Below are 24,190 nucleotides of genomic sequence, written 5' to 3'. Positions count from 1 at the left end.
TTTCTATTTTTTTTATTAACAAGCAAAATAATAATTAAAAAAACAACAACACAACAATAACAACCTTGAAGTTGAACAGCAATATGTCAAATTGCTGCTGGAGTTCATGGATGTACCTGGGGTACATGCTCCCTCACTGCCAGGCAGGACCTAGGCACACGACTGTGCATTTAGGTATGTATGTGACCAAGAGGAGTCAGAGAGATGGAAACCACTGAAGAACAGAAAGCATCAAGAGCTTTTCATCAGGCAATCCCAAAGCGCTCTGCTCTTTTCCTCTTCTTTGCCTGTAAGGAAGAAGCAAGAAGAAAAAAATTAGATTACAAGATAGCAGTGGCCTGGGTTCCTGGCTGCTTTAATCCAAACTCACATGGACTGTGACAAGGTCCAAGAAGGAGGGAAGGCCCAGGCTTTAGCTTGGCAGCCAGAGATTTCATTCCTGAATCTCTCTAGTTATCCGGTTAGAGCTGAGGAAGTTTGGTAGGAAAGGAGGGTGAGGAAGGAAGAAGACTGTGCGGAGTGGGGGATGAGGGGAAGAGAAAGAGGAGAATAGTGGTAGAAAATGGAAAGATTCCTGAAGGAAAGAAGGCCACTCAGCCCTACCGCAAGTTAGTCTAGAAACAAAAGACTCTTAACAGGCTGGGGAAAGTCTTCTAGTCAGTGGTAAGATGAGAGATTTCAGAGGACAAAGCATTGACCAATGCTATTTCATAGAGAAAGTAAGCGGGATGCTCTTCTGGGTAGTCAAGCCCAAGCAGCAGCTTTTAATAGGCCTCCAAATCCACAGAAAGGCACATAAACCTTCAATGCTAACAGAATAAATGGAGCGGGGTGCCCCTAACGCGGCTCTCTCAAGGGAGGCAACATTGGAGAGAGGGCACAAAATGGGAAGGGGGGAGAGGAAGACCTTTTTGTTCTGGGAGTGACTCACAAAACACCATTGAGTCCTTTATCCTGACTCCAACCACTGCCCCCAGCAAAGAAGAGACTTTTTCATTCCATTCACACAGGAGGTTTAATTCAGAATAAAAAGAAAAGATGAGTGCATACAACCTCAGCCCACTCCACCTGGATTACTGACACAATTCTTTGGAGTCGAATAAAAGTCATCTGGTTCATGTAAATTCCATCAGGCCCAGAAGTTACTACTCCCTTACATACACATACACTGACCCTCCCTTAAAAAGCCACTATTCCTTGCCACCCAACAAAATCCTCATCTGCCTTATCTTGGAGAGGCCAAATGTTCCAACTTAGTGAGCATGCCTGATTTAACAAGTTTCCTTGGCAAAGAGGGAGTAATTTTAACTAGAATTAAAACAAGCCTATGTTTATTTCTAGCTCATCCTGACAAGTCAGTAAGTAAGCAGATACTTACTTCCAACAGGTAATGCTTTATTCTAAATTAGTAGCACAAAGAATACAAACTCCTCTAGTTTTTTCTTAGTGGAGAGTGTAAACTGATCAGATTCTAAAATTTCCAGGGTTTATTTACAAGACTGACTCTGATATTTATTCATAAAGAGACTTTACAAGATTTTGAGAGTGTGTGAAGTAATAGGTTTTCAGAGGCTATCTCCAGAGGTAAATGGAAAGAAGTAAATTTGGATTAAATGGAAGAAAGAACATTCCAAATTCCTCACCATCCAAGAAGTGTCTATAATTCTAAACATACTCACTATTTCAACTGTTCTTTATGTACACTTCAGGTGACACACGGTCTCCATTACAGAAACTCTCAAATCAGCAAACCAATATTGTCTGTCAACGGCCTGAGTAGTCTGCCAATGCTCAGAGTCTCAGTGAATGTGAATTACTCTAGGGGAAGCTGGGATATGGATGAACACAAGCCTTACAGGAAATAGGGAAAAAAAGCCACCCTCTCATTTTGAGAAACTATTTGTAAATAAAGTGGTAAGAACAAGAAGTCTCATTTGAGTCCACTGTCCTATCCCAGAGGGGAGTTAGGCACAACTATACTTGTGTCTGGTTTGGACAAGGCCGTCATTAAATGATCAAAGAAATATGCCTAGCAGATGACCAGAGACATTGTTACCTACTGAATACTTATGACAGGCATTGTGTCAAGCATTTTACACAGACTCATCCCTTTTCACATAGAATCATTTCATGCTCAAAGTATCACTTAGAGGTAGATATTATTATCTCCACTTCCCAGATGATGAAACTGAGGCTCAGAAAAGTACCATAACTTCTAAGTAACATGGCAATACTAAGTGGTAGAGCTACTTTTCAAATCCAAGCTTATCTGATTCCAAACCTTATGCTCTTTCTTACTAAGCTAATCAGTTAGTTCTAACAGTGAATTAAGTATACTGATGGAATTCAGTGTGGCCACTTTATTCAAAAAACAGGTATCAAGCAAAGGACAAAAGATCTTGTCATTTGGGCACTTAAGAAGTAGGCCAGGGAAAGAAGTGTTTCTCCACTTAGGTCATTTACCCCCATTTCCCTTCAAGGGCTCTATGAAGCGTTTTAGGTATATTTTACCTCTGTATCCTCTGTGGTTCCTGTTCCAGCTGAACTTGTAACAATCCCAAATCGCTCCTTCCTCTTTTTCAGCTTCTCATCATCTTCAGACTGTTCAGGGACAAAGAAAAGTGTTGAAACAAGCTAGCCTCCATTCACAAGGTAAAATGGGAATGAAATTATAATTTATTGGTCACAGTATGCCAGCCAACCGTGTACCAAGAACTAAGGCTCACACAAACAGAAAAAACAGATAGGAAACTGAATAAGCTAGCATACAGCATGTTGTCCCCAGAATACCTAAAAACTTAATTTTAAGTCAGGCCTCGATACTCATACGACAAAAAACTATAAGAAATACCCATAAAACAAATTTCTGTACTGAAGAAATTTTTGTAGTTCAGAGATAAGGAAAACTGAGGCTTTGGTGAATAATACCTGCAGAGAACAGGTTGGTAGAAGGCACCCAAACTACTAGCTGAACATTACTTACAAGTTTCATTTACTTGCCAAGGAAAGGAAGGGGAAAGGGGCCAGAGAGGTGTTTCTGAAGAACTTAGAAAGAAAGCCAAGCATTATGAACACCCAAGCAAAGTTACAGAAGGCTCTGAATAGTCTGAAATGATTTTAAAATAAGAATAAGGTGAGACAGGGGGCTGGCCCCGTGGCCGAGCGGTTAAGTTCGCGCGCTCCGCTGCAGGCGGCCCAGTGTTTCGTTGGTTCGAATCCTGGGCGAGGACATGACACTGCTCATCAAACCACGCTGAGGCAGCGTCCCACATGCCACAACTAGAAGGACCCACAACAAAGAATATACAACTATGTACCGGGGGGCTTTGGGGAGGAAAAAATTTTAAAAAAATCTTAAAAAAAAGAAAAAAAGAATAAGGTGAGTCAGGCACGGCAGTTAAGTGCACACATTCCGATTCAGCAGCCTGGGGTTTGCCGGTTCAGATCCGAGGTGCGGACATGGCACTGCTCAGCACACCATGCTGTGGTGGGCATCCCACATATAAAGTAGAAGATGATGGGCATGGATGTTAGCTCAGGGCCAGTCTTCCTCAGCAAAACGGGGAGGATTGGCAGCAGTTAGCTCAGGGCTAATCTTCCTCAAATAATAATAATAATAATAATAATAATAATAATAATAATAATAATAATGTGAGTTAAGTAAACAGCTGCAGTCATCTCTCTAAGAGAGAGAAGCTCTGGACCCTTTCCAAGCATCCAAGAGACTCATGATGTCTGTCCTTAACTGGAGAGAGTATTTCAGCTTACTGTGAGTTGGAGGTGGCCATTCTCCTATAGCTGTTTTAAAGACTAAGCTACTGTTCACACCCAACACTGTTCAATGTAAAAGTCTCACGTATATTCCGATCAGACCTAAACCCTGCCACTTTATCCCACTTTACCAGTTATTTTCTCTTTGTCCATGTTCCCCCTATACCCAGTCACCAGTAATCAAAAGCCCAGTCCTAGGATTAGTAAACACCTAAAATCAGGTGGGCTCCATGGGTCTTTTTTCCTCCCAGAAAGATTATTCTACAACTTGGCACATCTAAACAAAGATCCTAGCCTCTCATATAGCTCAAGAGACCCTCTACTCCATGCACACATAACCACCCTCACCATGGGCCAGGACCGTTTCTTTGACTTTATTTACAAAAGGTAACCAACATAAAGTCAGGTCAAAAGAGTTCAAACAAACTTGAATGAGATTTTGTGTGGTGCTCCTGAGCTGGATTGGTTTTTGTTTTTTTTTCTTTTTTGAGGAAGATTAGCCCTGAGCTAACTACTGCCAATCCTCCTCTTTCTGCTGAGGAAGACTGGCCCTGAGCTAACATCCACAACCATCTTCCTCTACTTTATATGTGGGGCGCCTACCACAGCATGGCTTTTGCCAAGCGGTGTCATGTCCGCACCCAGGATCCGAACCGGCAAACCCCGGGCTAGCGAAAAGCAGAACGTGTGAACTTAACCGCTGCACCACCAGGCCAGCCCCTGGACTGTTTTTAAACCCAAGGAGTTCATATTCCTGCAGTCTATGCCTCAAAAACCACAGAGTCAAAAGGAAAGTCAATCAAAGTCAAGAGACCTACAGAAACACAGGAATTTTTTAATCCTTCTACCCTCAACCCCAACCAGGGAGTTGCCTTTGTTCCTACAACCACAGGAGCCACCTCTTGGGCTGAAAGCAGGGCCGCTATGCAGCTTTCTGTGTTCAACTTGTTTAACTAGTGCAGCTCTCTGAACACAGTGGGCTGGACAACTTTCTTGGTCTTACTTTGGCTCCTTCAAATTGAGAAACATGTTCATTTTCTGCCCTTCGCTGCATCTGCCTTCCAGTAAGTAAGAAAGGAACTAGGAAAGGCTGGTGGCTATAAAGGATTGAAAAACCCCTACACATAACTTATCACTTATTCATAGTATACTACTAGAACAGAATACTGCCTACATAGTTTTTCTGCCTTTTTCATAACCACCAGCAAATCCACAGTGGGCACATAAATAATGTAATCTAAACTACTGTAAACTGTTGAGCCAGGTTCCAAGAAAACAAGTATTCTTATCTTTAATAATCATAAAATAATGATGATAATATTATAGCCACTAACATTTGAAAGCTTACTATGCGCCAAGTACTGTATGAAATTCTTTACATGCAGTATCTCGTTTATTTCTTATAACAATCTTAAACATAGTAGGTACTATCACTAAATTAATTTCATAAATAAGAAAACTGAGGCTTAGCGAGATTAAGTAACTTGCCGAAAGTAGCACAAATGGTCTCAGAAATAGTAAATGGCAGAGCCAGGAATGGAACCCAGGACATTTTACTCAAGAACCCACTTTCCTAACTTTACCATCTCCTCAGGTATCTCACATAAGCATTTCTTTGGAAGAACAGTAGCAGAATGGAAGAAGTACTTTGCCAAGGGAAGAACTAGGACGCTTAGCTAAAAGTAGTGGTGAACTACTTCAATCACTTCCACCTCACTCAAATAACTTGGGTCAATGCTAGGATCTCAACCCCTCTACCATACCATATACCTCCGCTCTATACCTCAATAGGGATCTAGGGAAAGGATTCCGGTTAGTAATCTTACACTAAAGATTTTCTCGATTGAATTTGTTTCTAATTTTGGCCAACTGGCTATTCCATCTGTTAAACTGTAATAAAAGAATTAGGAGGGATTCCAATGAACACAGGCCTCACTATATTTTTCCTTACCAAAGTCACTAGGAAAAGTTTTCTTCACTTTGTCTACCACCACACTAAGATAAAAGTGAGTAAGGAACATAAATGGAGACTTCAAAATGAGAACCTCTACAGAATACTCTAGATGAAATAACTCTAATTCACTAAGTCTCCAGGCCAAGCAAGAAACAGTTTTAGGAGGAATAAAAGGAGCATCCCACTTCCTTCCTGAGGAGAGGCAGGACTAGACCATATCTTGCTGAACTATCACTACATACTTTTTTTCTTTCCATTCAGTGTCTCAGGCATACTTCAAGTTCAAATCACAGAGAGGAAGATGCTATTCCTGAAACCCAACCATTCTCTCAGCACAAACACTGTGGCCACTCCCTTCACAAATCTCATCACAAAGCCTATGCCCATGTGGAATGTGGGATAGCTTTTCCTCTGGTTCTCTATTTTGCTACATCTTAAAATGAGGAGTTTGACTTCTAAACTAAATTTCCTGACCTCAAAGGTGAGGAAAGAGAGGAAAAGAAGAGAAAGGGATATACTTCTCTAGCCACTAAGGTTAGTATCAGAGATGTCCCCATAAGCTTCCTTTTTAAATTAGATCTCTGGTGCCTCTCCTGGAGATCCAGGCAGAACATCTGCTCCAAATCTAGCAGGGGCTCTAGGGGAAAAAAAACAATACAGATTCTCCCCACCTCCCCCCCCCTGCAAACAGCCTGCCCATCCCTCACCCGCAGAGACCAGTGAGGGTTTTATTTTGTGCATGCCCGCCCTTCCCTCCCCACCCAGCACTCCTCAGCTCCTCTCCTAAAGCTTCTTTCCTCCTTGCCCTGCAGGGAAAGTGCACAACAGGCCCAGTAAATCAACACGGTTCTAATGATCTCTCTCACTTGACCCTTCTAGCGTGACGGTGTCGCATGGAAACAAACGTACAATAAACTTCACTCCATCTTTAGCTCCTTGCTGACAGGTTTTGATTCATGGGATGGTGAGACCCATCTGAGGAAAATTACCTCGATCAAAACGCATCTCTCTCTGCATTCATCAGGCCAATGCTCCCTCAGGCCATGCTCAAGTGCACAAATGGGGTTATGCATCTGCAGGCAGCACTGACCCCTCTAGCTCAGTGTCATATGCATTTGCAAACCTTCCCTTCTTCATCCCTCCCCAACTTCCTTCCCACAAACTTTCAGCCATTAACAAATCTTTCTTCTTCCCATGCATGCTCCTGTATGGGAAGGACACTGTTGGAATCTGAAGTGCCCTTATTTCCTATCAAGTGAAAACTCCTCAAAACACACAACTTGCCTTCAAAATCAGAGGAGAAACCTGTCCTCACTAAGTAAACACAGGCAGTGGATGCTCAGATTATCTGCAGACTTCACTTAGCCCATGCTCTCACTCAAGCTTTCAACAGCAAGCCAACTAACAGACTGATGCCCATAATTTCAGCATACGTAATCTTCATGCCTTGTTTTTCTTTTTTAAAGCTCACTGATAAAATGAGAAAGAACTGTACGGAAGAGGAGAGAGCCCATACAAAAAACACAGGACAGAAAGCATGAAGTATATTTAATAAAGCCAAATATCCGCATGAATCACCATCACTGCATTTTCTATCATGGAATAAGGTAGTTCCAAACTGAGCCCTTCAGAAGACATCTTCCACTTTTCAAAATTCACTTTTCTCCTTTTTTCCCTTTCATATTTGGAAAATCCTCAGGCAATGTAAAGAAAATGATACCTGCTGAGGGAAAAGACTGAGACATTCAAGGCTCCCCCAAGGTATATATTACATGTGTGACAGTGCTTAGTACTTAGGAACTGTCATATAGGTATTCAATAAATATTAGCTATAATTTTTATTGCAACATTCCTTCTGGTACTTGAAACAAAGCCTAAGACCACCAACAAAATTTTGAAGCTAACGATGCATTCGTTCTTCTTCTACATTGGAAGTGAAGTCACCTAAAGCTGGTAAGAATCAGACCCATTACCAAGGCAACAAGGAAATTCCCTTTAGCTCAAGACAAATGAGCATTTGGACAGACGACTAAATTTACAGTTAAAGTGCGGCAGAAAAGTAATAGGACAAACCACTCTTCTCCGCCAGGTACTATTAACCATCTTCTCTTTCTGGGACCCTAAAAAAATTTATGCTGCCAGATATTACTGATTTCATTATCCCTAATAATTAATGACTACAAAAAAAGATATCTATACAAGGTAATATCTGAGGGAACTGGGCAAGGATTCAATCTCTCACTGTAGACCAATCCCAAGTACTCTCAAGGCCCTTGAGGAATTGCTTTCACTGAATTACATGACATCAGTTTCTATCAACATTTTCAATAACACTGAAACCATGTAATTAATCCATTCATCCACCAGTCATTCAAATAACCACTGAGTGTCTACTTTGGGTCAGGCACTATTCTGGCAGTGAGAATAGAGAAAGGAATAAGACAAAGATCCTTAACCTCATGGGGCTTATGAATTCACAATTGAGTTACTGTAAAAATGTATACCATTGTTCACTACATTACTGTTTTATGAGGACCCATAGGGAAATTTTCTTTCTGGACCCCAGACCCAAAATAATTATGCTTTTGCTGAGCAACTTGTTAGTTTTTACCTTTTTTTTTTTTAAAGATTTTATTTTTTTACTTTTTCTCCCCAAAGCCCCCCCTCCGGTACATAGTTGTATATTCTTCATTGTGGTATGTGGGACGCTGCCTCAGCGTGGTGTGATGAGCAGTGCCATGTCCGCACCCAGGATTCGAACCAACGAAACACTGGGCCGCCTGCAGCGGAGCGCGCAAACCCAACCACTCGGCCAAACCTTGAGTGAGAGCATGGGCTAAAAAACCAGCCCTAGTTTTTACCTTTTGAACCTTGTGAATCACTGTAAACAGCACAACTGTGTTTTCCTCCTTCTACTGACTGCTATGAAGCTTGGAGCCAAATGTGTGTGGCCTGTCTCTGACAAATGGTTTTGAAAATATTTCTATTAGAAAGGAGAGGCCAAGAGCACTGAAGGTGAAACAGAAACATGAGATCCAGAGACAGAGCTCCAAGACCTAGATCCTGAGGTAGAAGCTTAGAAGACGAGATGAAGTGCACTTAGTTACATTACAGAGTTGCTGCTGGTCCCCTAAGAACTCATTCCCCTCTGGGCTGGTCCCATGGTGTTCAGTGTGGTCTGCTTCAGCAGCCCAGGTTCACGGGTTCAGATCCCGGGCGTGGACCTACACTACTTGTCAGTCATGCTGTGGCAGCAACCCACAGATAAAATGGAGGAAGATAACAAGAATGTTAGCTCAGGGCTAATCTTCCTCAATCAAAAAAAGGACTGGCAACAGGTGTTAGCTCAGGGCTAATCTTCCAAAGCCAAAAAGAAAGAAAAAGAAAAGGAAAGGGAAAAAAAAAAACCTTATTCCTCTCTACATACAACAGGATTAATTAAAGAATACATCAGTGCCCCAAGAAAGAAAAAAAGAGGGGAAGGAGATACCAGGTTATAACTAGAAATTTTAAATTAAGGGCTCTTGTCAATGGTTTCCATGGCACATACACTATAGCCAGGAATTAAATCCCAAATGGAAGATCAGCTGCAACAATTTGTAGACTGAATATCATAGGTGCTTCCTAAAGTGACTGCCTTTTTTTACAGCAAAGAGTAGTATCAAAGATAAGATCTTTACCCAAAATGCAGTTCTAGCTTTATCATCTTCCAAACTCAACTTGCATCTTCAAGATTCAAATTCAAAAGAATATTTTTCAAAACTTACCAGTTTTATTCTGAATACAACAAAGAATACTGCTCCAAGCTTAGTGTGCTAGGGTTATTTGCTCTGCCAAAAGGAGTCCGCTTTGATTTAATTAGCGCCCCATGGGCTGTGTGTTAAAAGCATTCACCTCTTCAATCTTATTACGAGCGCCACTCTGGATCATAAAGAGAAACTAGGAGAAACAAAAACAGTGACCCAAATGTAACCCAAGTTTATTTAAGGAATTTGAACTCAGTAATTCCCAAAACACAAAGCAAGAGTATTTACTGAATTCAAATGAGAGATATCCTTACTATTCTAAGAGGAGACCAAAACAACGAACCAAGCCAGGCATTTTTCCTGGTCAGTGCGACAAGCTCACTCACTCATCATCCCTCCTTTCACCATGTATGAGAAGCAGAAATTCCAATCTATTCAGTCAGCGATATCCTTACAAGTTACAAAGGGGCACTTCAGGGAAGCTCAGGTACTGCTGTGAGTTGGAGCTGGCCAATCTCCTACAGCTGTTTTAAAGACTGAGCTATTGTTCACATCCAACACTGTACAATGTGAGTCTCATATATATTCCCATCAGGACCTAAACCCTGCCACTTTATTTACCCCACTTTAACAGTTCTCAGAAGTCTTTTCCTTGGAGCGACAGAAGAGAGGATGATAGTGAGCTAAGATGGTCACATTTTACAAAAATAACAAATACCTGTCCCCTTTTGTAAATGAATTACCATACTATGATGTTAACAGTTCTCAGCCCAATCTGATTTTCCAAGGGAATGTAAAGTAATAGTGAGGCAAAAAGGAAAAGAGGGAGCATTACGGTCACTTTCCTGACTCTCACTGCCACGTGACTGATGGCAGGATGAAAAGCAGAGCCTGGGGGCTTTCAGGCAATGGTAGATTAATAATGACATGGCCTTGACTTCCCAGAGGTAAAGGTTATGAAACACTCCAGGGTAAGTGGGCTTCCAATTTCATACTCTCAGGGTGAATGACAGCAACTGATGGTTTTTCTCTCAGAAACACTTCAATGCTTAAACACACAGCTGTCACCTCCCTGCCCCAGTTTCTGAACATCATCTGAACATGTTTATTCCTGAGTCTTTATCCCAACCAAACCACAGAATATGGGGTGGTCCTAAAAACCAACACACAGAGCCTAAGAAGCAATATTTAACGGCCAAAGACTGGACCTGCAAAGGGTACACCATCGTAGCACATACACAGTAGAGATACTTCCACACTCCCACACACATACACATAAGACACCTCCCGATACAACCACCTTACCTCTTCTCAACAATCTTTCAACAGTGAAATTAGAATCAGTTTTCTAGTACCAGAAAGGTGCCAGGAACTTTAAAGCTACATCAGAAAGCGAGACCACCAGGAACTGTATCTCCTCTTATCCTTAGAGGATTTGAAGCTCCAAAACACAGCTCAGAACCAAACACTCTTCTGAGTTACTAGCTCCCATCACTTTTTCTTTCTCTTGTCCAAATCAAGCTCTTTCCCCAACCCCCACTCCTCTCCAACCCCAGAGGAGGTCGTTTCGGTCTTGCTCTAGCCGATTGTAGGACAAAGCAAGGCAGGTGGAGGAAATGAAGGCTTCACACTTGAGACCCCCGGAAACCAAGTTTCTATTAAAAGTCCCCACCTCCTTCCCTTAAAAGCCAGGAAGCTGCTGCTTTTAAGGATAAGCGATGCAGAGCTTGGCAGAAACATCAAGAAGTCAGCAGAGGGAAGCTAAAAACTTTTGAGGGGAGGTGAAAGCTATCTTAGCCAAAATACATAAAGAATGAAGGACAACAGTTACCTGAGCAATGAGAAATTTACAATGAGCATCAGGAAAACAGATTCTTTTCACCTGTAATATTTTAAATTGCATATTTCTGGGTTCACCCCAACCTAATAACTCTGAATCTCAAAAGGAACCGCCTGGGAGCTTTATTTTAAAAAGGGTCCCCTAGCAACGCTTATGTGCAGCTATAGTTGAGAACAACTGCAAACAGCTTTGAGAAAAGTATAAACCAAAAAATATCTATCTATCTATATATTTTTTTCCTCATCAAATCCAAATAAGGCTGCTACTCCACTCCAATTTCCTCCAAAAGGCATTAGGGGCCTTCCAAAAATGCTTGCGCTTCCTACAAACAGGGTATCTCAGCTGTAGGGACGTGAACAACAAATGAAAGCTATGAAGGAATCACAGCTGGCTCTAAGGAACACACCTGTCTTGCTGCCTTCCTAGAATTCAAACAGAGGGACAGAGAGACTCTTTCACCCAACAAATTCAATACAGGAAGGACACGCCAAAACAAGACCAGGGAACACCCTCAGGTATGTGGGGGAAAGACGGAGGCAATAGGTTCAAGCACACAAAGGTATTTTTTTCTACAGAACTGATACAGATGAAGAGGGGGAATATTAGTAAAGTGAAGAACAGACAGGTTTTGTCTAAAGGCTCATGTGTTTTGCTTGTTCATTTAGAGTGCTAAAGAGGTCCATCACATAAGGCCTCATCTTATAACTGTTCATTTCCAGTTGCTCTTCCTTCTCAATCATCTTATACCTAAGCATGAGCATGGAAGTAAAAATCTAATAACTGTCTCCTCTACTCTATACCTCAATAAACTCCTCACTCAACAAATATTTTCTAAAATCCAGACACCAAGAATTTCAAACATAATCTCCCTCTCAATAACACATCTTCACTGCTGGGGATTTAAAAGGTCAATATTTGATATGAACTCCAATGTGGCACACCCTGAAAATATATTTCTATTTCTGTCCTAAGAATCTGCTCTGGGGATGAGAAGGCAGGATTTGGTTAAAATACTATTTTTAAAAACGTGAGAAAAGAGTAGCAAAGGAAAGGGAGGGGAGGAAAGGAGTTAATATTTTCTAGCTCTTAACAAGAGACCTCAGATTTTATTAAAAATAGGGCCTTAGCTAGTTTGCAAAGCACCAAGTATTCCCCTATACCTCATCCCCACCTCCATCTCCAAAATACTATAGGATTTTATCTGACCTGCTTCAGCTATCAGACATGAAAAGCAACTTGGCTATTTTGGTGAGTACATAAGAAAATGAACTATCATATAATCATTAAACCTTACTTGAACCCATATGTACTTTTAAAAATAAAATGCTACCTCCCCTTATCGACATCAGCCCAAAGAACAGTATTTACTCAAGTGTTAGCCTCTCAAGTAGTAGTAAAATACATCTCAAACATTCCTATACTGCTACAACTCTCACATCATGAGGAGCCTTTGAACACCGAAATTTCCTACCCACCACCCCAAAAAAACCACACCAAAACCAAAAACACCCCACACTTTTTCCTTCCATATAGATGGCGAAGACTGAGTAGACTTGGGATTCAGAGGGTTAGCTCACATTTCACCATAGCCAGGGAGAGTATCTGGGAGTGATCAGACAGATAATTGCTCTGCTTCGAAAAGCCAGGGCAGCTACTGGTCACCCCAAAATTAGATATACGACTAGACATACAATCTGATATAATGTGTTTTACAGGTAGATTTTAAAAATTATTTATCTCATATACTAAGAACGGCACTTTTTTTTTAAACTGATACTCAGAGAATGGTCCTACCCCAAGAACTTGGCTGGCAAAAACTGAAGGTATTTAAAAGTAAAACAGACTCAACAGAATCCAGCATTCCCCTCCTTTTCCAAGCTGTGTTTACTCTTGGGGCAAAGACTACACGGGGACCACAGAGAGGTATAAAACTTGTTTTTTATCAAAGTCATCAGTTCTGACATGTTAGAGGAAGGAATGCACAGACATTAGTGGGGGTGGGGTACCGAGCAGGGGAGACAGAAAAGAGAGTGAGTTTTCCCTTACTACAAACTTTCTTACCTCTAGTTCTTTGGATTCAAACTCACTGAATGAAATCAGAGATAGAAAAATAAAATGAAAAGGTATAAGATCCTAGTGGTCTTAATCATATACTTCAGGGAAGTATAACTATCAGAAACTTCTCAAAGATCCAATTTATAGTCAACAGGGCAAAACACCAGCATAAATGCTGACATAGCATCAAAAATTTCATCTTGCTTCCCCAAATGTTTAAAGCCTTTCTTCTTAAAGTGTTCAATTTATATTCCTAACATTTCTTATCCAATTTTTTCCTCATATATAGCTAGGTAAAAAGTGTATGTTTGAGGGTTAGGGTGTAGTGGGAGGGCAGAAGAAGTTGAGCAAAAAAACCCTGACTCCTATTTCTCTAGTTAAAATTAGAATAGATTTTCAAGAGCCATGGGCAGGAGAGAGAAAAATTCCATTCTGCCTCTTTGCTCTTCCAAATTCCTATAGCCAAGTGGTTCAACAGCAGTTGAATGGCAAACATAATGACATCATTGATTGGAACCATAATAGAAGGGAGTGAGAAGAGCGGGTGGGGGGAAAGTGGGAAGGGAGGGAGGTGAAGATGTATTTGTGTTACAGACAAAAGACAAGTTCTGTTCCTCAGCAGGGACAAATGAAGAACCAGATGAGGGGATAAACTGAGGTCAGAGAGTTTCCCCTATTGTTTCCTCTTTAAACAGTTCCTTCACCACTCCCTCAATGTTTGTTCCAACGGGCGGGTGTAGAAACAGCAGTATATGTGTTTTATCTTGGAAGGGGAGAGGCAGAAGAAAAAAATGCCAAATATTTACTTTCAAATTATTATGAATTAGAAAGGGATTTAAAGGAATGGTTAAATTTTGGTTGGGCCCTAAAATGCTCCAAGAAATGGTGAAGACTATGTGGGGTTGGGTCTTGGCTTTTCCTGAAATTCATACTCTTTGATAGCCATGCTCAACTGCTATCTCTGTCTACTACATATATAACCCATTCTTATCTTCTTTTCTTGTTGGTTAATGTAAGTCAAAAGAATATAATTTTTCAAGTGGAAGAAGCATTTTTGGGAAAAATGACAATCTAGGATGAAGGGAAGGGAAATTCCCCCGAAAGCCCTCGATCAATGAAATACAATGACTAAGAGGATCTACACTGAAGTTTTTCCATGTATAATCCTACTATCTGCATTTTTCTTGGTCTCATGGGACCCCATGAGAAAGGGGCATAGAGATTAAGTGCTGCACTTGGCCTAGGTACTGCTACTTGAGTATATTTGGATGGAAAAGAACCCAAATCTACTCAGCAGGCTACCTTTCCAACTTATCCTGAGGTCTATATCTTCTACCACTACCCCTTAAAAAAATATTCTAACAAACTCCTTATGGTTTCTCAGGTTCTTACAGTTCCATGTTGGCAATGTCCTATGCATGGCCCCACAGTTCTTCCTTTGGAAAAGGTTTGTATACACATAGCTAAACTCTCTAACAAATCCCAATTACAGACCCTCTGAGAAGGCTGGTGACCAACTTCTAAATCCACAGCATGAACTTCCTTCTCTCCACATTCTAAGAGTTAACCTCTATACCAAAACTCACTACTGAAGGGGAGGAACAAACAAATATTTCTCCATTTATTTCAGATGGTGGAAGGGAATCTAGATAGAATCAACAGGCTTTCCAGAATAGAGTGAATGGAGACCAGCCTGCCATCAGTTAGCCATAACAAAATTTGTATGCTAAGAGACATTGGTGTCCTGCTGTGCTTGGACTTGACATTTTGTCTCAGCTTCCTTTCTGCTATCTCAACACATTCATTAACAAGCTCCTCAAAAACAAGGCAAGTCCAATATCTCTCTCACTCTGAAGTGGTTCATCCCCAATCAACGGCGAGCAAAACTATATAATTATACAAAAGGCTCACGAAACTAATCACTGCAGCGACCCAAGAATCTTCTAGCTATCAGGCTCAACAACAAGAAGATGGTCAGTGGAGGAATATTTAGTTTGTTTTCAACCTTTTTATAGTCTGACACTGTAACACAGACCACAACCATCAGGGAAGAAAACTGTCAAAAATTACAAACCTTGGAAAAGTAGCCTTCAGGGGTTACAGGCTTTAAAACAACTCATGGTCACAGTTACTTATATGAAAAGCTACAAGTAGGGAAAACCCAGCAATATTCTAGTAGAGAAGTTAGGAAGATGTACTAAGGTCAATAGCAATACAAATGCCTGTATTTTCTACTACTAATCAAGACTCGAGAAGCAGTAACACATGCCCCTCACATTCTCAGGGAGGGAGAAGAGTATAAACCACACCCAGTTTTCTGCTTAGTGCCTAGGCCTTTTTTTTTTTTTTTTTTTTTTAATACTTAACCTAGCTGGATTTCCTGTAACTTCCTGAAATACCAAGTTTCACTTTCCCAGATGTGCCAACACTGAGGGTGGGGGGGAAGCCCACCCAAATAAGCTACATTAGTTAACACTACAATTCTAAGCCCAGACTTAGTTTTTTACCAAAACTAATGTCCTATGGCCATCACATATTAACTGAGCTGGTTTCCTATCTAGTGCCTCTATCCGTCTCTCATTCCTTTCAGAGATGAGTTTCCTACGTGCCAGGCCAAGTCCTGTCCTTCGCCAACAGGACTGACTCAAATACTACTTCTCTTGGGAGGCATGAAAAACTAACTTGACACAGAAAAAAAACGACCAGTCAAGCACAAGACTGAAAACCTAGCTGGTGATCAATCAGAACCAACCAGGCAGAGGTTATTTATCTGGGTTTTGTTTTGTTTGAGGGGGTGGGAGGTTTCTCAGCCCACAGTCACCATTAGGCTTATACGAGAAAAGGCATGCCATTCTATCCTCAAAAAGTCCAAAGAGTTGCAGGGGACAATTTACAGCCTCTCGTGTAAAAAATGTCTATAAATGCCAGTGCCATTCTTTGCCCTGTCACTTCCCATTATCCTAAACCAACAAGATTCTATTCACTAAGACTTGAGCTGGAAACACGAACGGACAAGTCTTTCTTGGGCAAGGGGAAAGGGGGAAGATGATTGAGCGGGGGAGGGATGCCAGATTTCTTTAAGGTTCTGTATACTGCCCAATGTGTATAGTATACTAGTGGAGCTGAAAACTGAAATATATGAGCAGTCATGCAAAAGTCAGCTTAGGAAGAACAGCAGAAATTTGGTATGTTCCTATTTGTAATATGCTCATATTAATATAAATCTAAAATATGAAGAGGAAATGATCAGATTGTGACAGTTAAAAAAATTAATCAGTCATAAACATTAATGATCCATGGCTCACTTCCTCTCACACACTTTCTCTGTTTATCATATACACTGGTCTGTAGTGGAATCTACCAAAGATAAATCAGTAAGCAATCAGGGCTTTAAGCTGGATCAAGCAAACACAAACCTTGTACAACAGAGATGACAGGAAGTAGGTTTCTCATTGCCCTTTTTAGGATACTAGAATTAAGAAGACGTAACTCCACACTACCTACTAACCTCCACTATTTGCACCATATGTAACTGAATGAGATCTGTGCCTAGATAATTGTAAAACTTAAAGACAGGCAACCAAATTATATAGGAGGAAGCTATATTGGAACCCAGGATCATAGGATGAGAGAGACAGAAGTGTGCTGATCTGGCTGTTCCATAAATACAAACTTAATCATGTCACTAACCTTGGCCAACCAAATACTAGGTAGCAAATCATCTCTGGTAGACAGAGGACAGTTAAACACAAGACTCTGAGCCAGGCAACTCTTACTGAGAATGTAGCAGCCAGTTGTAATTTCAAGATTTGGGTCTAGAGCACCAAATTCCAGAAAAAAAAAGTTACTTGGGAAAAAAAAGAACATTTCCTTTTCTTATCTCTTACTCCCTTTCCTCAATTTCTGTCCTTTCACAGATTCACTCTGAAACTATTTGTATTCTACAAGTAGTAAAAAATTCTAGACTACAGAAACGGTGGTCCAAACATGTGGTCTGACAAAGGATTTCTACGCTACTCTCAAGTGTGAAAGCTGTGTGGAAGACAAAAGCTAGACTCGAGTTATCCAATACACATATGGCTATTTAAATTTAAATTAATTAAAAATTCAGTTCCTTAGCCACATAGCTACATTTCAAGTGATCAATAACCACATGTGGCTTTTGACGATTGTATTCGATAATAGAGATTATTCAATAGAACAATATTCTTTAGAATATTCTAATTCTAAATTCTAATATTTAGAATTTAGATATTCTTTAGAATCATCACAGAAAGTTCTATTAGTGTGGTCTAGACAGCAAAATGTCAGCATTTCTGTGACATTTTAATGGTTTATGGGGCAAATCAGAGCAAACTGTTGAAATTAGGATGATTCTGAAAATCAGGATTTATGATCAATGTAAATGGAACCTATACTCAGAGGACATCTGAAATTTCAAGTAATTTAACACCGATGTGACACTCTTATTATATTTTACGAAAGTACCCCTCTGCAATGAATCAGAAAATTTTAGGAACTAGTCTTTTGCCCTAGAATTTGAGAAACACTACTCTAGAACATATTATGACAATGAATTGGTATCAGAGAACAGAGCTCACAGAGTTCTGCCAATTACCATTATCTGATTACAACCCTTCAGAGATTTAAAATGTGAACTGAAATCTTATCAATGATGAACTAAAACACAGAAGTTAATTGACTCAATTAAAGTCACAAAGCCAGCTAGTCAACAGAACTCTAACTCAAGAAGGAAGAAAACTAACATATTTATTGAGGGTCAAAGTGTCCCTGTTAGGTAATTTCAAATATACAATTATTTATTCTTCACAAACATGGTCTTGTTTTATAGATGGGGACCAAAGAAGTTTAGTAATTTGCTCAGTCACAAAGTTAATAAATGTATCTCTTCACGTTTTACTCAGCCTCCTGTGGATTAAAAACGAAAACAAGTCAAATATGGACAAAGATTCGAGAGCAGGGAGAGAAAAGGCTGATATCCCTGTAATGAAATGCTCTCAAAAAAACTCAGGTGGACAGTACATAGTGAGGGACAAATTCTTCTCAGGAATGTGTCCATACGAGCTAAGGAGGAGATTATGGTGTTCAATTTTGTTAATTTTGATGGAACAAATACATACAATTCCCTAGAGGAGTGAAGTTATTATAGCTGACATTCTCAGACACCTAGTCCTCATATACAAAAGGAGATAGATGAGAACCAAGGCCACAGATCCAAGGCACCCTTCCCCTTGGCCATCTAGCAAAACATAAATGACTTTTGGTTTATAATAATTCTTCCCAATTATGTGAAATATGGTTTAAGAATCACACACTCTGCCTACCTCTCAACTCCTAATTTTTCTAAAATTTCACATAAACCAGTAAATACTCCTATTGAACAACTATGGTCTCAGCATCAAGCTGGGACACAGACTTGATGTTATATTTCTGGTAAACATCAAAAATGCTAACATAGGGTCTGGCGCCGTGGCAGAGTGGTTAAGTTCGCGCACTCCACTTCAGCGGCCCAGGGTTTCATCGATTCGGATCCTGGGCGGGGACCTGGCACTGCTCATCAGACCATGCTGAGATGGCGTCCCACATAGCACAACCAGAGGAACTCACAACTAGAATATACAACTATGTACTGAGGGGCTTTGGGGAGAGGGAAAAAAAAGATTGGCAAGTTGTTAGCTCAGGTGCCAATCTTAAAAAAAAAAAAAAAAAAGGTAACCTAGGGCCCTGTCCTGTGGCCGGGTGTTTAAAGCTTCACGTGCGAGCCAGCCCCGTGGTACAGCAGTTAAGTTCGCAAGTTCCACTTCTCAGCGGCTGGGGGTTCACCAGTTCGGATCCCAGACTGCAGACATGGCACCACTTGGCACGCCATGCTGTGGTAGGCGTCCCACGTATAAAGTGGAGGAAGATGGGCACATATGTTAGCTCAGGGCCAGTCTGCCTCAGCAAAAAGAGGAGGATTGGCAGTAGTTAGCTCAGGGCTCAACTTCCTCAAAAAAAAAATAAAATAAAATAAAGTTCCACGTGCTCCGCTTCAGTGGCAAGGGTTAGCAGGCTTGGATCCCCACCATGGACTTACTCCACTCACCAACTACGCTGTGGGGGTGTCCCACATACAAAAAAAAAAAAAAAAATAGAGGAAGATTGGCACAGATGTTAGCTCAGGGCTAATCCTCCTAAAGCAAAAAATAAAATAAAAAGAGGAGGATTGGCAACAGATGTTAGCTCAGGGCAAATCTTTCTCAGGAAAAAAAAAGGAACCTAAAGGGAAAGAAGGTGGAGCATAGTTGTGTGCAAGGTTATCAGTCCCATAGGGGCACAACAAGTGGTTACTTTTTAGAGCTCAGGTTTCTTTCCTGAGCAAAAACAACCAGTCAGTTCAGTTTTTTCCAATGGATTTCCAGAAAGCTAAATGTTTCCATATTCAAGTGGGAAATGATTTTTTTTAAATGATCAGTTTTTCTGGTTTGAAATAGTCTTCCCTTAACCCTGCCACCACTTCAACAACCCAGAAACATGATCTCAATCTCATAGAAGAAAAATTATGAAACTATCTGCTCTAGGCAAACAGGAGAATCCTTAGCATTTTCTCCAACATGCATAGCAAAACTCCAAACATAACAATGCCCTGTAGAGCTGATCAGCCCACAGAGTATGGTGTCACCAAAGCCATCTTGCTTAATAAACTAAACAGTATCAGTTAGGAGAGACACAGAAAGAATGAAATAACTTTCTCATTTTTGTTCTTCCAAACTTTGTTTCCAGGTACCCTTGACCTAAAGACAGGACCGTCTTCTCCTGATTATTTAATTTCTATTATGCCTATATCAGAAGTTAAAGCAGATGTAACAAGTTTTAACGTCACTGAATTCAACATCTTAAGCAAGAGAAATACAGATCATGCTCTTGGGCTGGCCCAGTGGTGCAGCGGTTAAGTGCACACGTTCTGCTTCGGCAGCCCGGGGTTCATAGGTTCAGATCCCGGGTGCAGACATGGCACCGCTTGGCATGCCATGCTGTGGTAGGCGTCCCACATATAAAGTAGAGGAAGATGGGCATGGATGTTGGCTCAGGGCTAATCTTCCTCAAAAAAAAAAAAAAGATCATGCTCTAACAGCCTGGGTGGAAGCTATGAAAACAATCTGCAGAAAAAAACAATTAGCTTTGTGAAACAATTCCTGTAGTATAATCAATAGTCAGTGACAGGAGGTGATAGTCAAAGGACTGTGTGAAATGAAGTGCTGAGTAGCCAGCTATATACTCAGGACAGTCAGTTCCAGCCTATGTAGCCCCCAAGCTGCTCTAATGTTGCAAAAACAGTATCTTACCTTTCTGGAGATTGAAGAGACATTCAAACCAAATCTTTGAGCTCTTTCCTTTAGCTTATCCAGGTTAACCTATAAAAACACAAGCGGAAAAAAAGACTCATATTAGAAAAAAACAAAACAGATAATATGGTCGAGATAGAAACTATGGTCCAAAGCTAAGAGTTCAAATAAGCCTATAACATCAAAGATACCCTATGTGCCAAATTAGGAAACTAGGCAGCATCCATCCATGCTGCTAATTATTAAAGGCCTCTTCTGGAATGCAGTGAAAGATTCAGCCCTGCCTCCTTCATTCATCAAAGGTGGCAAGAGCATCACGAGGGTTTAAGATCAAAGTAGGCCAAACACCACTTGAAAAAGCAAACAAATGTCTAAATCATCACCTCCAAACAAGTCCATCATTCACAGCTCAAAATCATTAATTCCTATTTATAGTCTAAATAGTTCTTAACTCTATCTCCTACCAAAGAGAAACTATCACTGCCGCTCTCCTTTCTTCACAAGACATACGTACCAGCAGTACCAACTCAATTTTCTCCCTTCCTTTTTCTAGGAAGCCTTGATATATAAGACTTATTATCATACGATTATTTGGGACACTTTCATTGTTACTACCACTACTACTACTATTTCACCTTCACTTACAATATGAACTGTAACTTGAAGGGCAGGATTTCATTAAGCTGACCATATTTCACCACATTTGTTTCCATTTTCTGAACATGCCAATTAGTCACAATGGTCCAGAAGGTGTCTTATTCTACTAGTCTTTATTCTCTTGATATTATATTTAACAGGTAGTGTTGAAAAAGACCCATATCCACAAATAGAGCTCGTAAGTTGCTCCCACAAATTCTTTTGTGATAATTAGGAATTAAACATTATCCAAAGCCAGTGGACAAGGCCTCTAATACCATAAAACAAAGAGTTATATGGATTGTCCTGCAGCTAACAAAGTCTACGCATTTTTTCAAGAGGAGTGGTAGGAAGATGTCTATAGCGACTTTGAATATGCAGCAATTTTCCTGACTTCTCAGTACCTCGAATAATTCTTTTTATTCAGGACATAAAACACTGTACTGAAGACAGTGACCAAACTCATATGATCTCAGAGTTTCCTCTGATCTGGGGAGGAGGAGTCTCTAACTTTAAAACTAACCATACAGTGTTAAGATTTGGCTCTCAAGGATATAAAAAAATATTTCTTACCATAGGCTTGGTGTCAGATGACAGGCCTAAAGAAGCAAATAAAAAAAGTTTTATTTAATATTTTTAAAAGTAACAGAGGAAGTTGACAGTCTTCAAATCAAATTAGACAGCATAGAAATAGTATATAGGACAAATGTCCTTTCTCAGATGATGAGAAAGAAAAGGCAGAGATTGCATCTAGAGATCATGTCTGCATTCACTGCTGATGGAACATAAAATGGTGCAGCCACTTTGGAAAATAGTTTGGCAGTTCCTCAAAAAGTTAAACACAGAGTAAAGTCTTCCTTTGAACAAGATTTAAAGAGTACTTTATTTAACAGCTGTCTTTGCTATATATGAGCTGTGCCTTTTAAATCTGTTAAGGAATACCCTCTAAAAAAACTTAAAAAAAAAGAAAAAGAAAAAAGTTAAACAGTTACCATATAATGGTAGTCATATAATTACTATAGCAATTTCACTCCACTCCTAGGTATATGTCCAAGAGAAATGAAAACATACATCTACACAAAAATATTGTGTATGAATGTTCACAGTAGCATTATCCATAATAGCCAAAAAGTGAAAAAACCCCAAATGTCCACCAACTGACAAAGGGACAGATAACATGTGGTACATTACACAATAGAATATTGTATCATCCAACAGTAAAAAGAAATGAAAATACATGCTACAACATGGATGAACCCTGAATATAGTATGCTAAGTAAACGAAGCCAGTCACAAAAGACCACATAGTGTATGATTTCATTTATATGAAGGCAAATTTATATATAGAGAAAAAAATTAGTGGTTGCTTGGGGGGGAAGGGGAAGGGAATGGAAAATAACTGCTAATGGGTATAGGGTTTCTTTTTGGGGTAACGAATAGGTCCTCAATTTAGACTGTGATGATGGTTGCACACCCCCATGAATATATTAAAACAAAAACCACTGAATTTTATACTTTAAATGGATGAATTGTACAGTATATGAATTATATCTCAATAAAGCTGTTGAAAAAAAGAAAGGGAGCGGGCTGGCCCCATGGCCGAGTGGTTAAGTTTGCACGCTCCACTGTAGCAGCCCAGGGTTTCGCTGATTCGAATCCTGGGCACCAACGTAGCACTGCTTGGCAAGCCATGCTGTGGTAGGTGTCCCACGTATAAAGTAGAGGAAGATGGGCATGGATGTTAGCCCAGGGCCAGACTTCCTCAGCAAAAAGAGGACAATTGGCAGTAGTTAGCTCAGGGCTAATCTTCCTTCAAAAAAAAAAAAGGAGCGACAGACAGACATCACATCTAGGCAAAAGAGCAGAGCTACTATCAAAATGAGTTATCACAACCTATGTGCTAGAACTGTTAGGAGTTTTTATGTTCTCACTCATAAAACAATACAATTGGCCCTCCATATCCATGAGTTTCCTATTCACAGATATGGAGGGCCACGGAGGGCCACATATATTCATTGTTCAGACTATGCCATTTTACATAAGGGACTTGAGCATCCAGGAATTTTGGTATTCACAGGGGTTCCTGGAACCAATCCTCCAGGAAACTGAGGGATGACTCTTCTCCCTTTTAAATGTCGTCAAATTCTATACTTTCTAGAGCTACTCTGAAGTTCTAGGATGTCAGAATTATATGAATACAGCAAATGTTATCTATACAATATTTTACTGACCTGGTTTCCTTTTCAAAGTATTAATTTTAAATTTTGTCTTTCCTCAAACAGCACCATCTAATCTTTAATTAATTTTGTATCATCACCAATCCTAATATATCTCTCTTGATATAAGTAAAAGTCAGAAAATATCTTGTCTCTAAAACACGTAGTGTTAGTGGCCAGAATTTTGCTGGTCTTTTAAAAAGCACAGCAAAACACTACAAGATCTTTGGAGGACATTTTCTTAACACACTTGAAACTACTGATAGGTCACTAGGAAGACTAGACTGGATTAAGAGACTACATTTAAATTTTAAGTCTCTGAGAATATGGAGTATCTATGTTCTTTTTATAAATAATCACCTTTTTCCCTAATTTATTACAAAAATGCATATTTACTGTAGAAATTTAAAAAACTTAGACAAGCAAAAAGTCGCTTAAAATTCCACCAACCAGAGAAAATGAGTATCAACAATTTAGTATATATCCTTCTAATCTTTTTTCCCCATCCATACATTTTTGTTACTAAAATAGGACCATACTGCTAATATAATTTTATGTTTTTTCCACTTAATATCTTTCTCACAAATATTCTTCAAAATCATTTTTAACATCTGCATGGTCTTCTA

The 24,190-nt window shown here is 40.0% G+C and overlaps 1 protein-coding gene across 2 annotated transcripts in view; it reads right to left on the bottom strand.

The window, feature by feature from the left end:
• Window positions 1–24,190, bottom strand: part of SARNP (SAP domain containing ribonucleoprotein) — a 41,400-nt gene continuing 17,210 nt past the window's right edge. Inside the window, exons 8-11 of one of the 2 annotated variants that reach the window (XM_046682880.1) lie at window positions 21,922–21,947; window positions 20,713–20,781; window positions 2,512–2,601; window positions 1–287 (exon numbers count right to left, since the gene is read on the bottom strand). In XM_046682880.1, the coding sequence (XP_046538836.1) occupies window positions 246–287; window positions 2,512–2,601; window positions 20,713–20,781; window positions 21,922–21,947 (227 nt within the window). In that variant the 3' untranslated portion in view covers window positions 1–245. Of the gene's footprint in view, window positions 288–2,511; window positions 2,602–9,530; window positions 9,665–20,712; window positions 20,782–21,921; window positions 21,948–24,190 lie in introns of those variants that run through there. The other variant, XM_046682890.1, reaches the window with a different exon arrangement.

Source organism: Equus quagga, chromosome 1 (genome assembly GCF_021613505.1).
Source record: "Equus quagga isolate Etosha38 chromosome 1, UCLA_HA_Equagga_1.0, whole genome shotgun sequence".
In the NCBI taxonomy this organism is placed as follows: Eukaryota; Metazoa; Chordata; class Mammalia; order Perissodactyla; family Equidae; genus Equus; species Equus quagga.
This window is presented reverse-complemented; position numbering and strand designations above follow the sequence as displayed.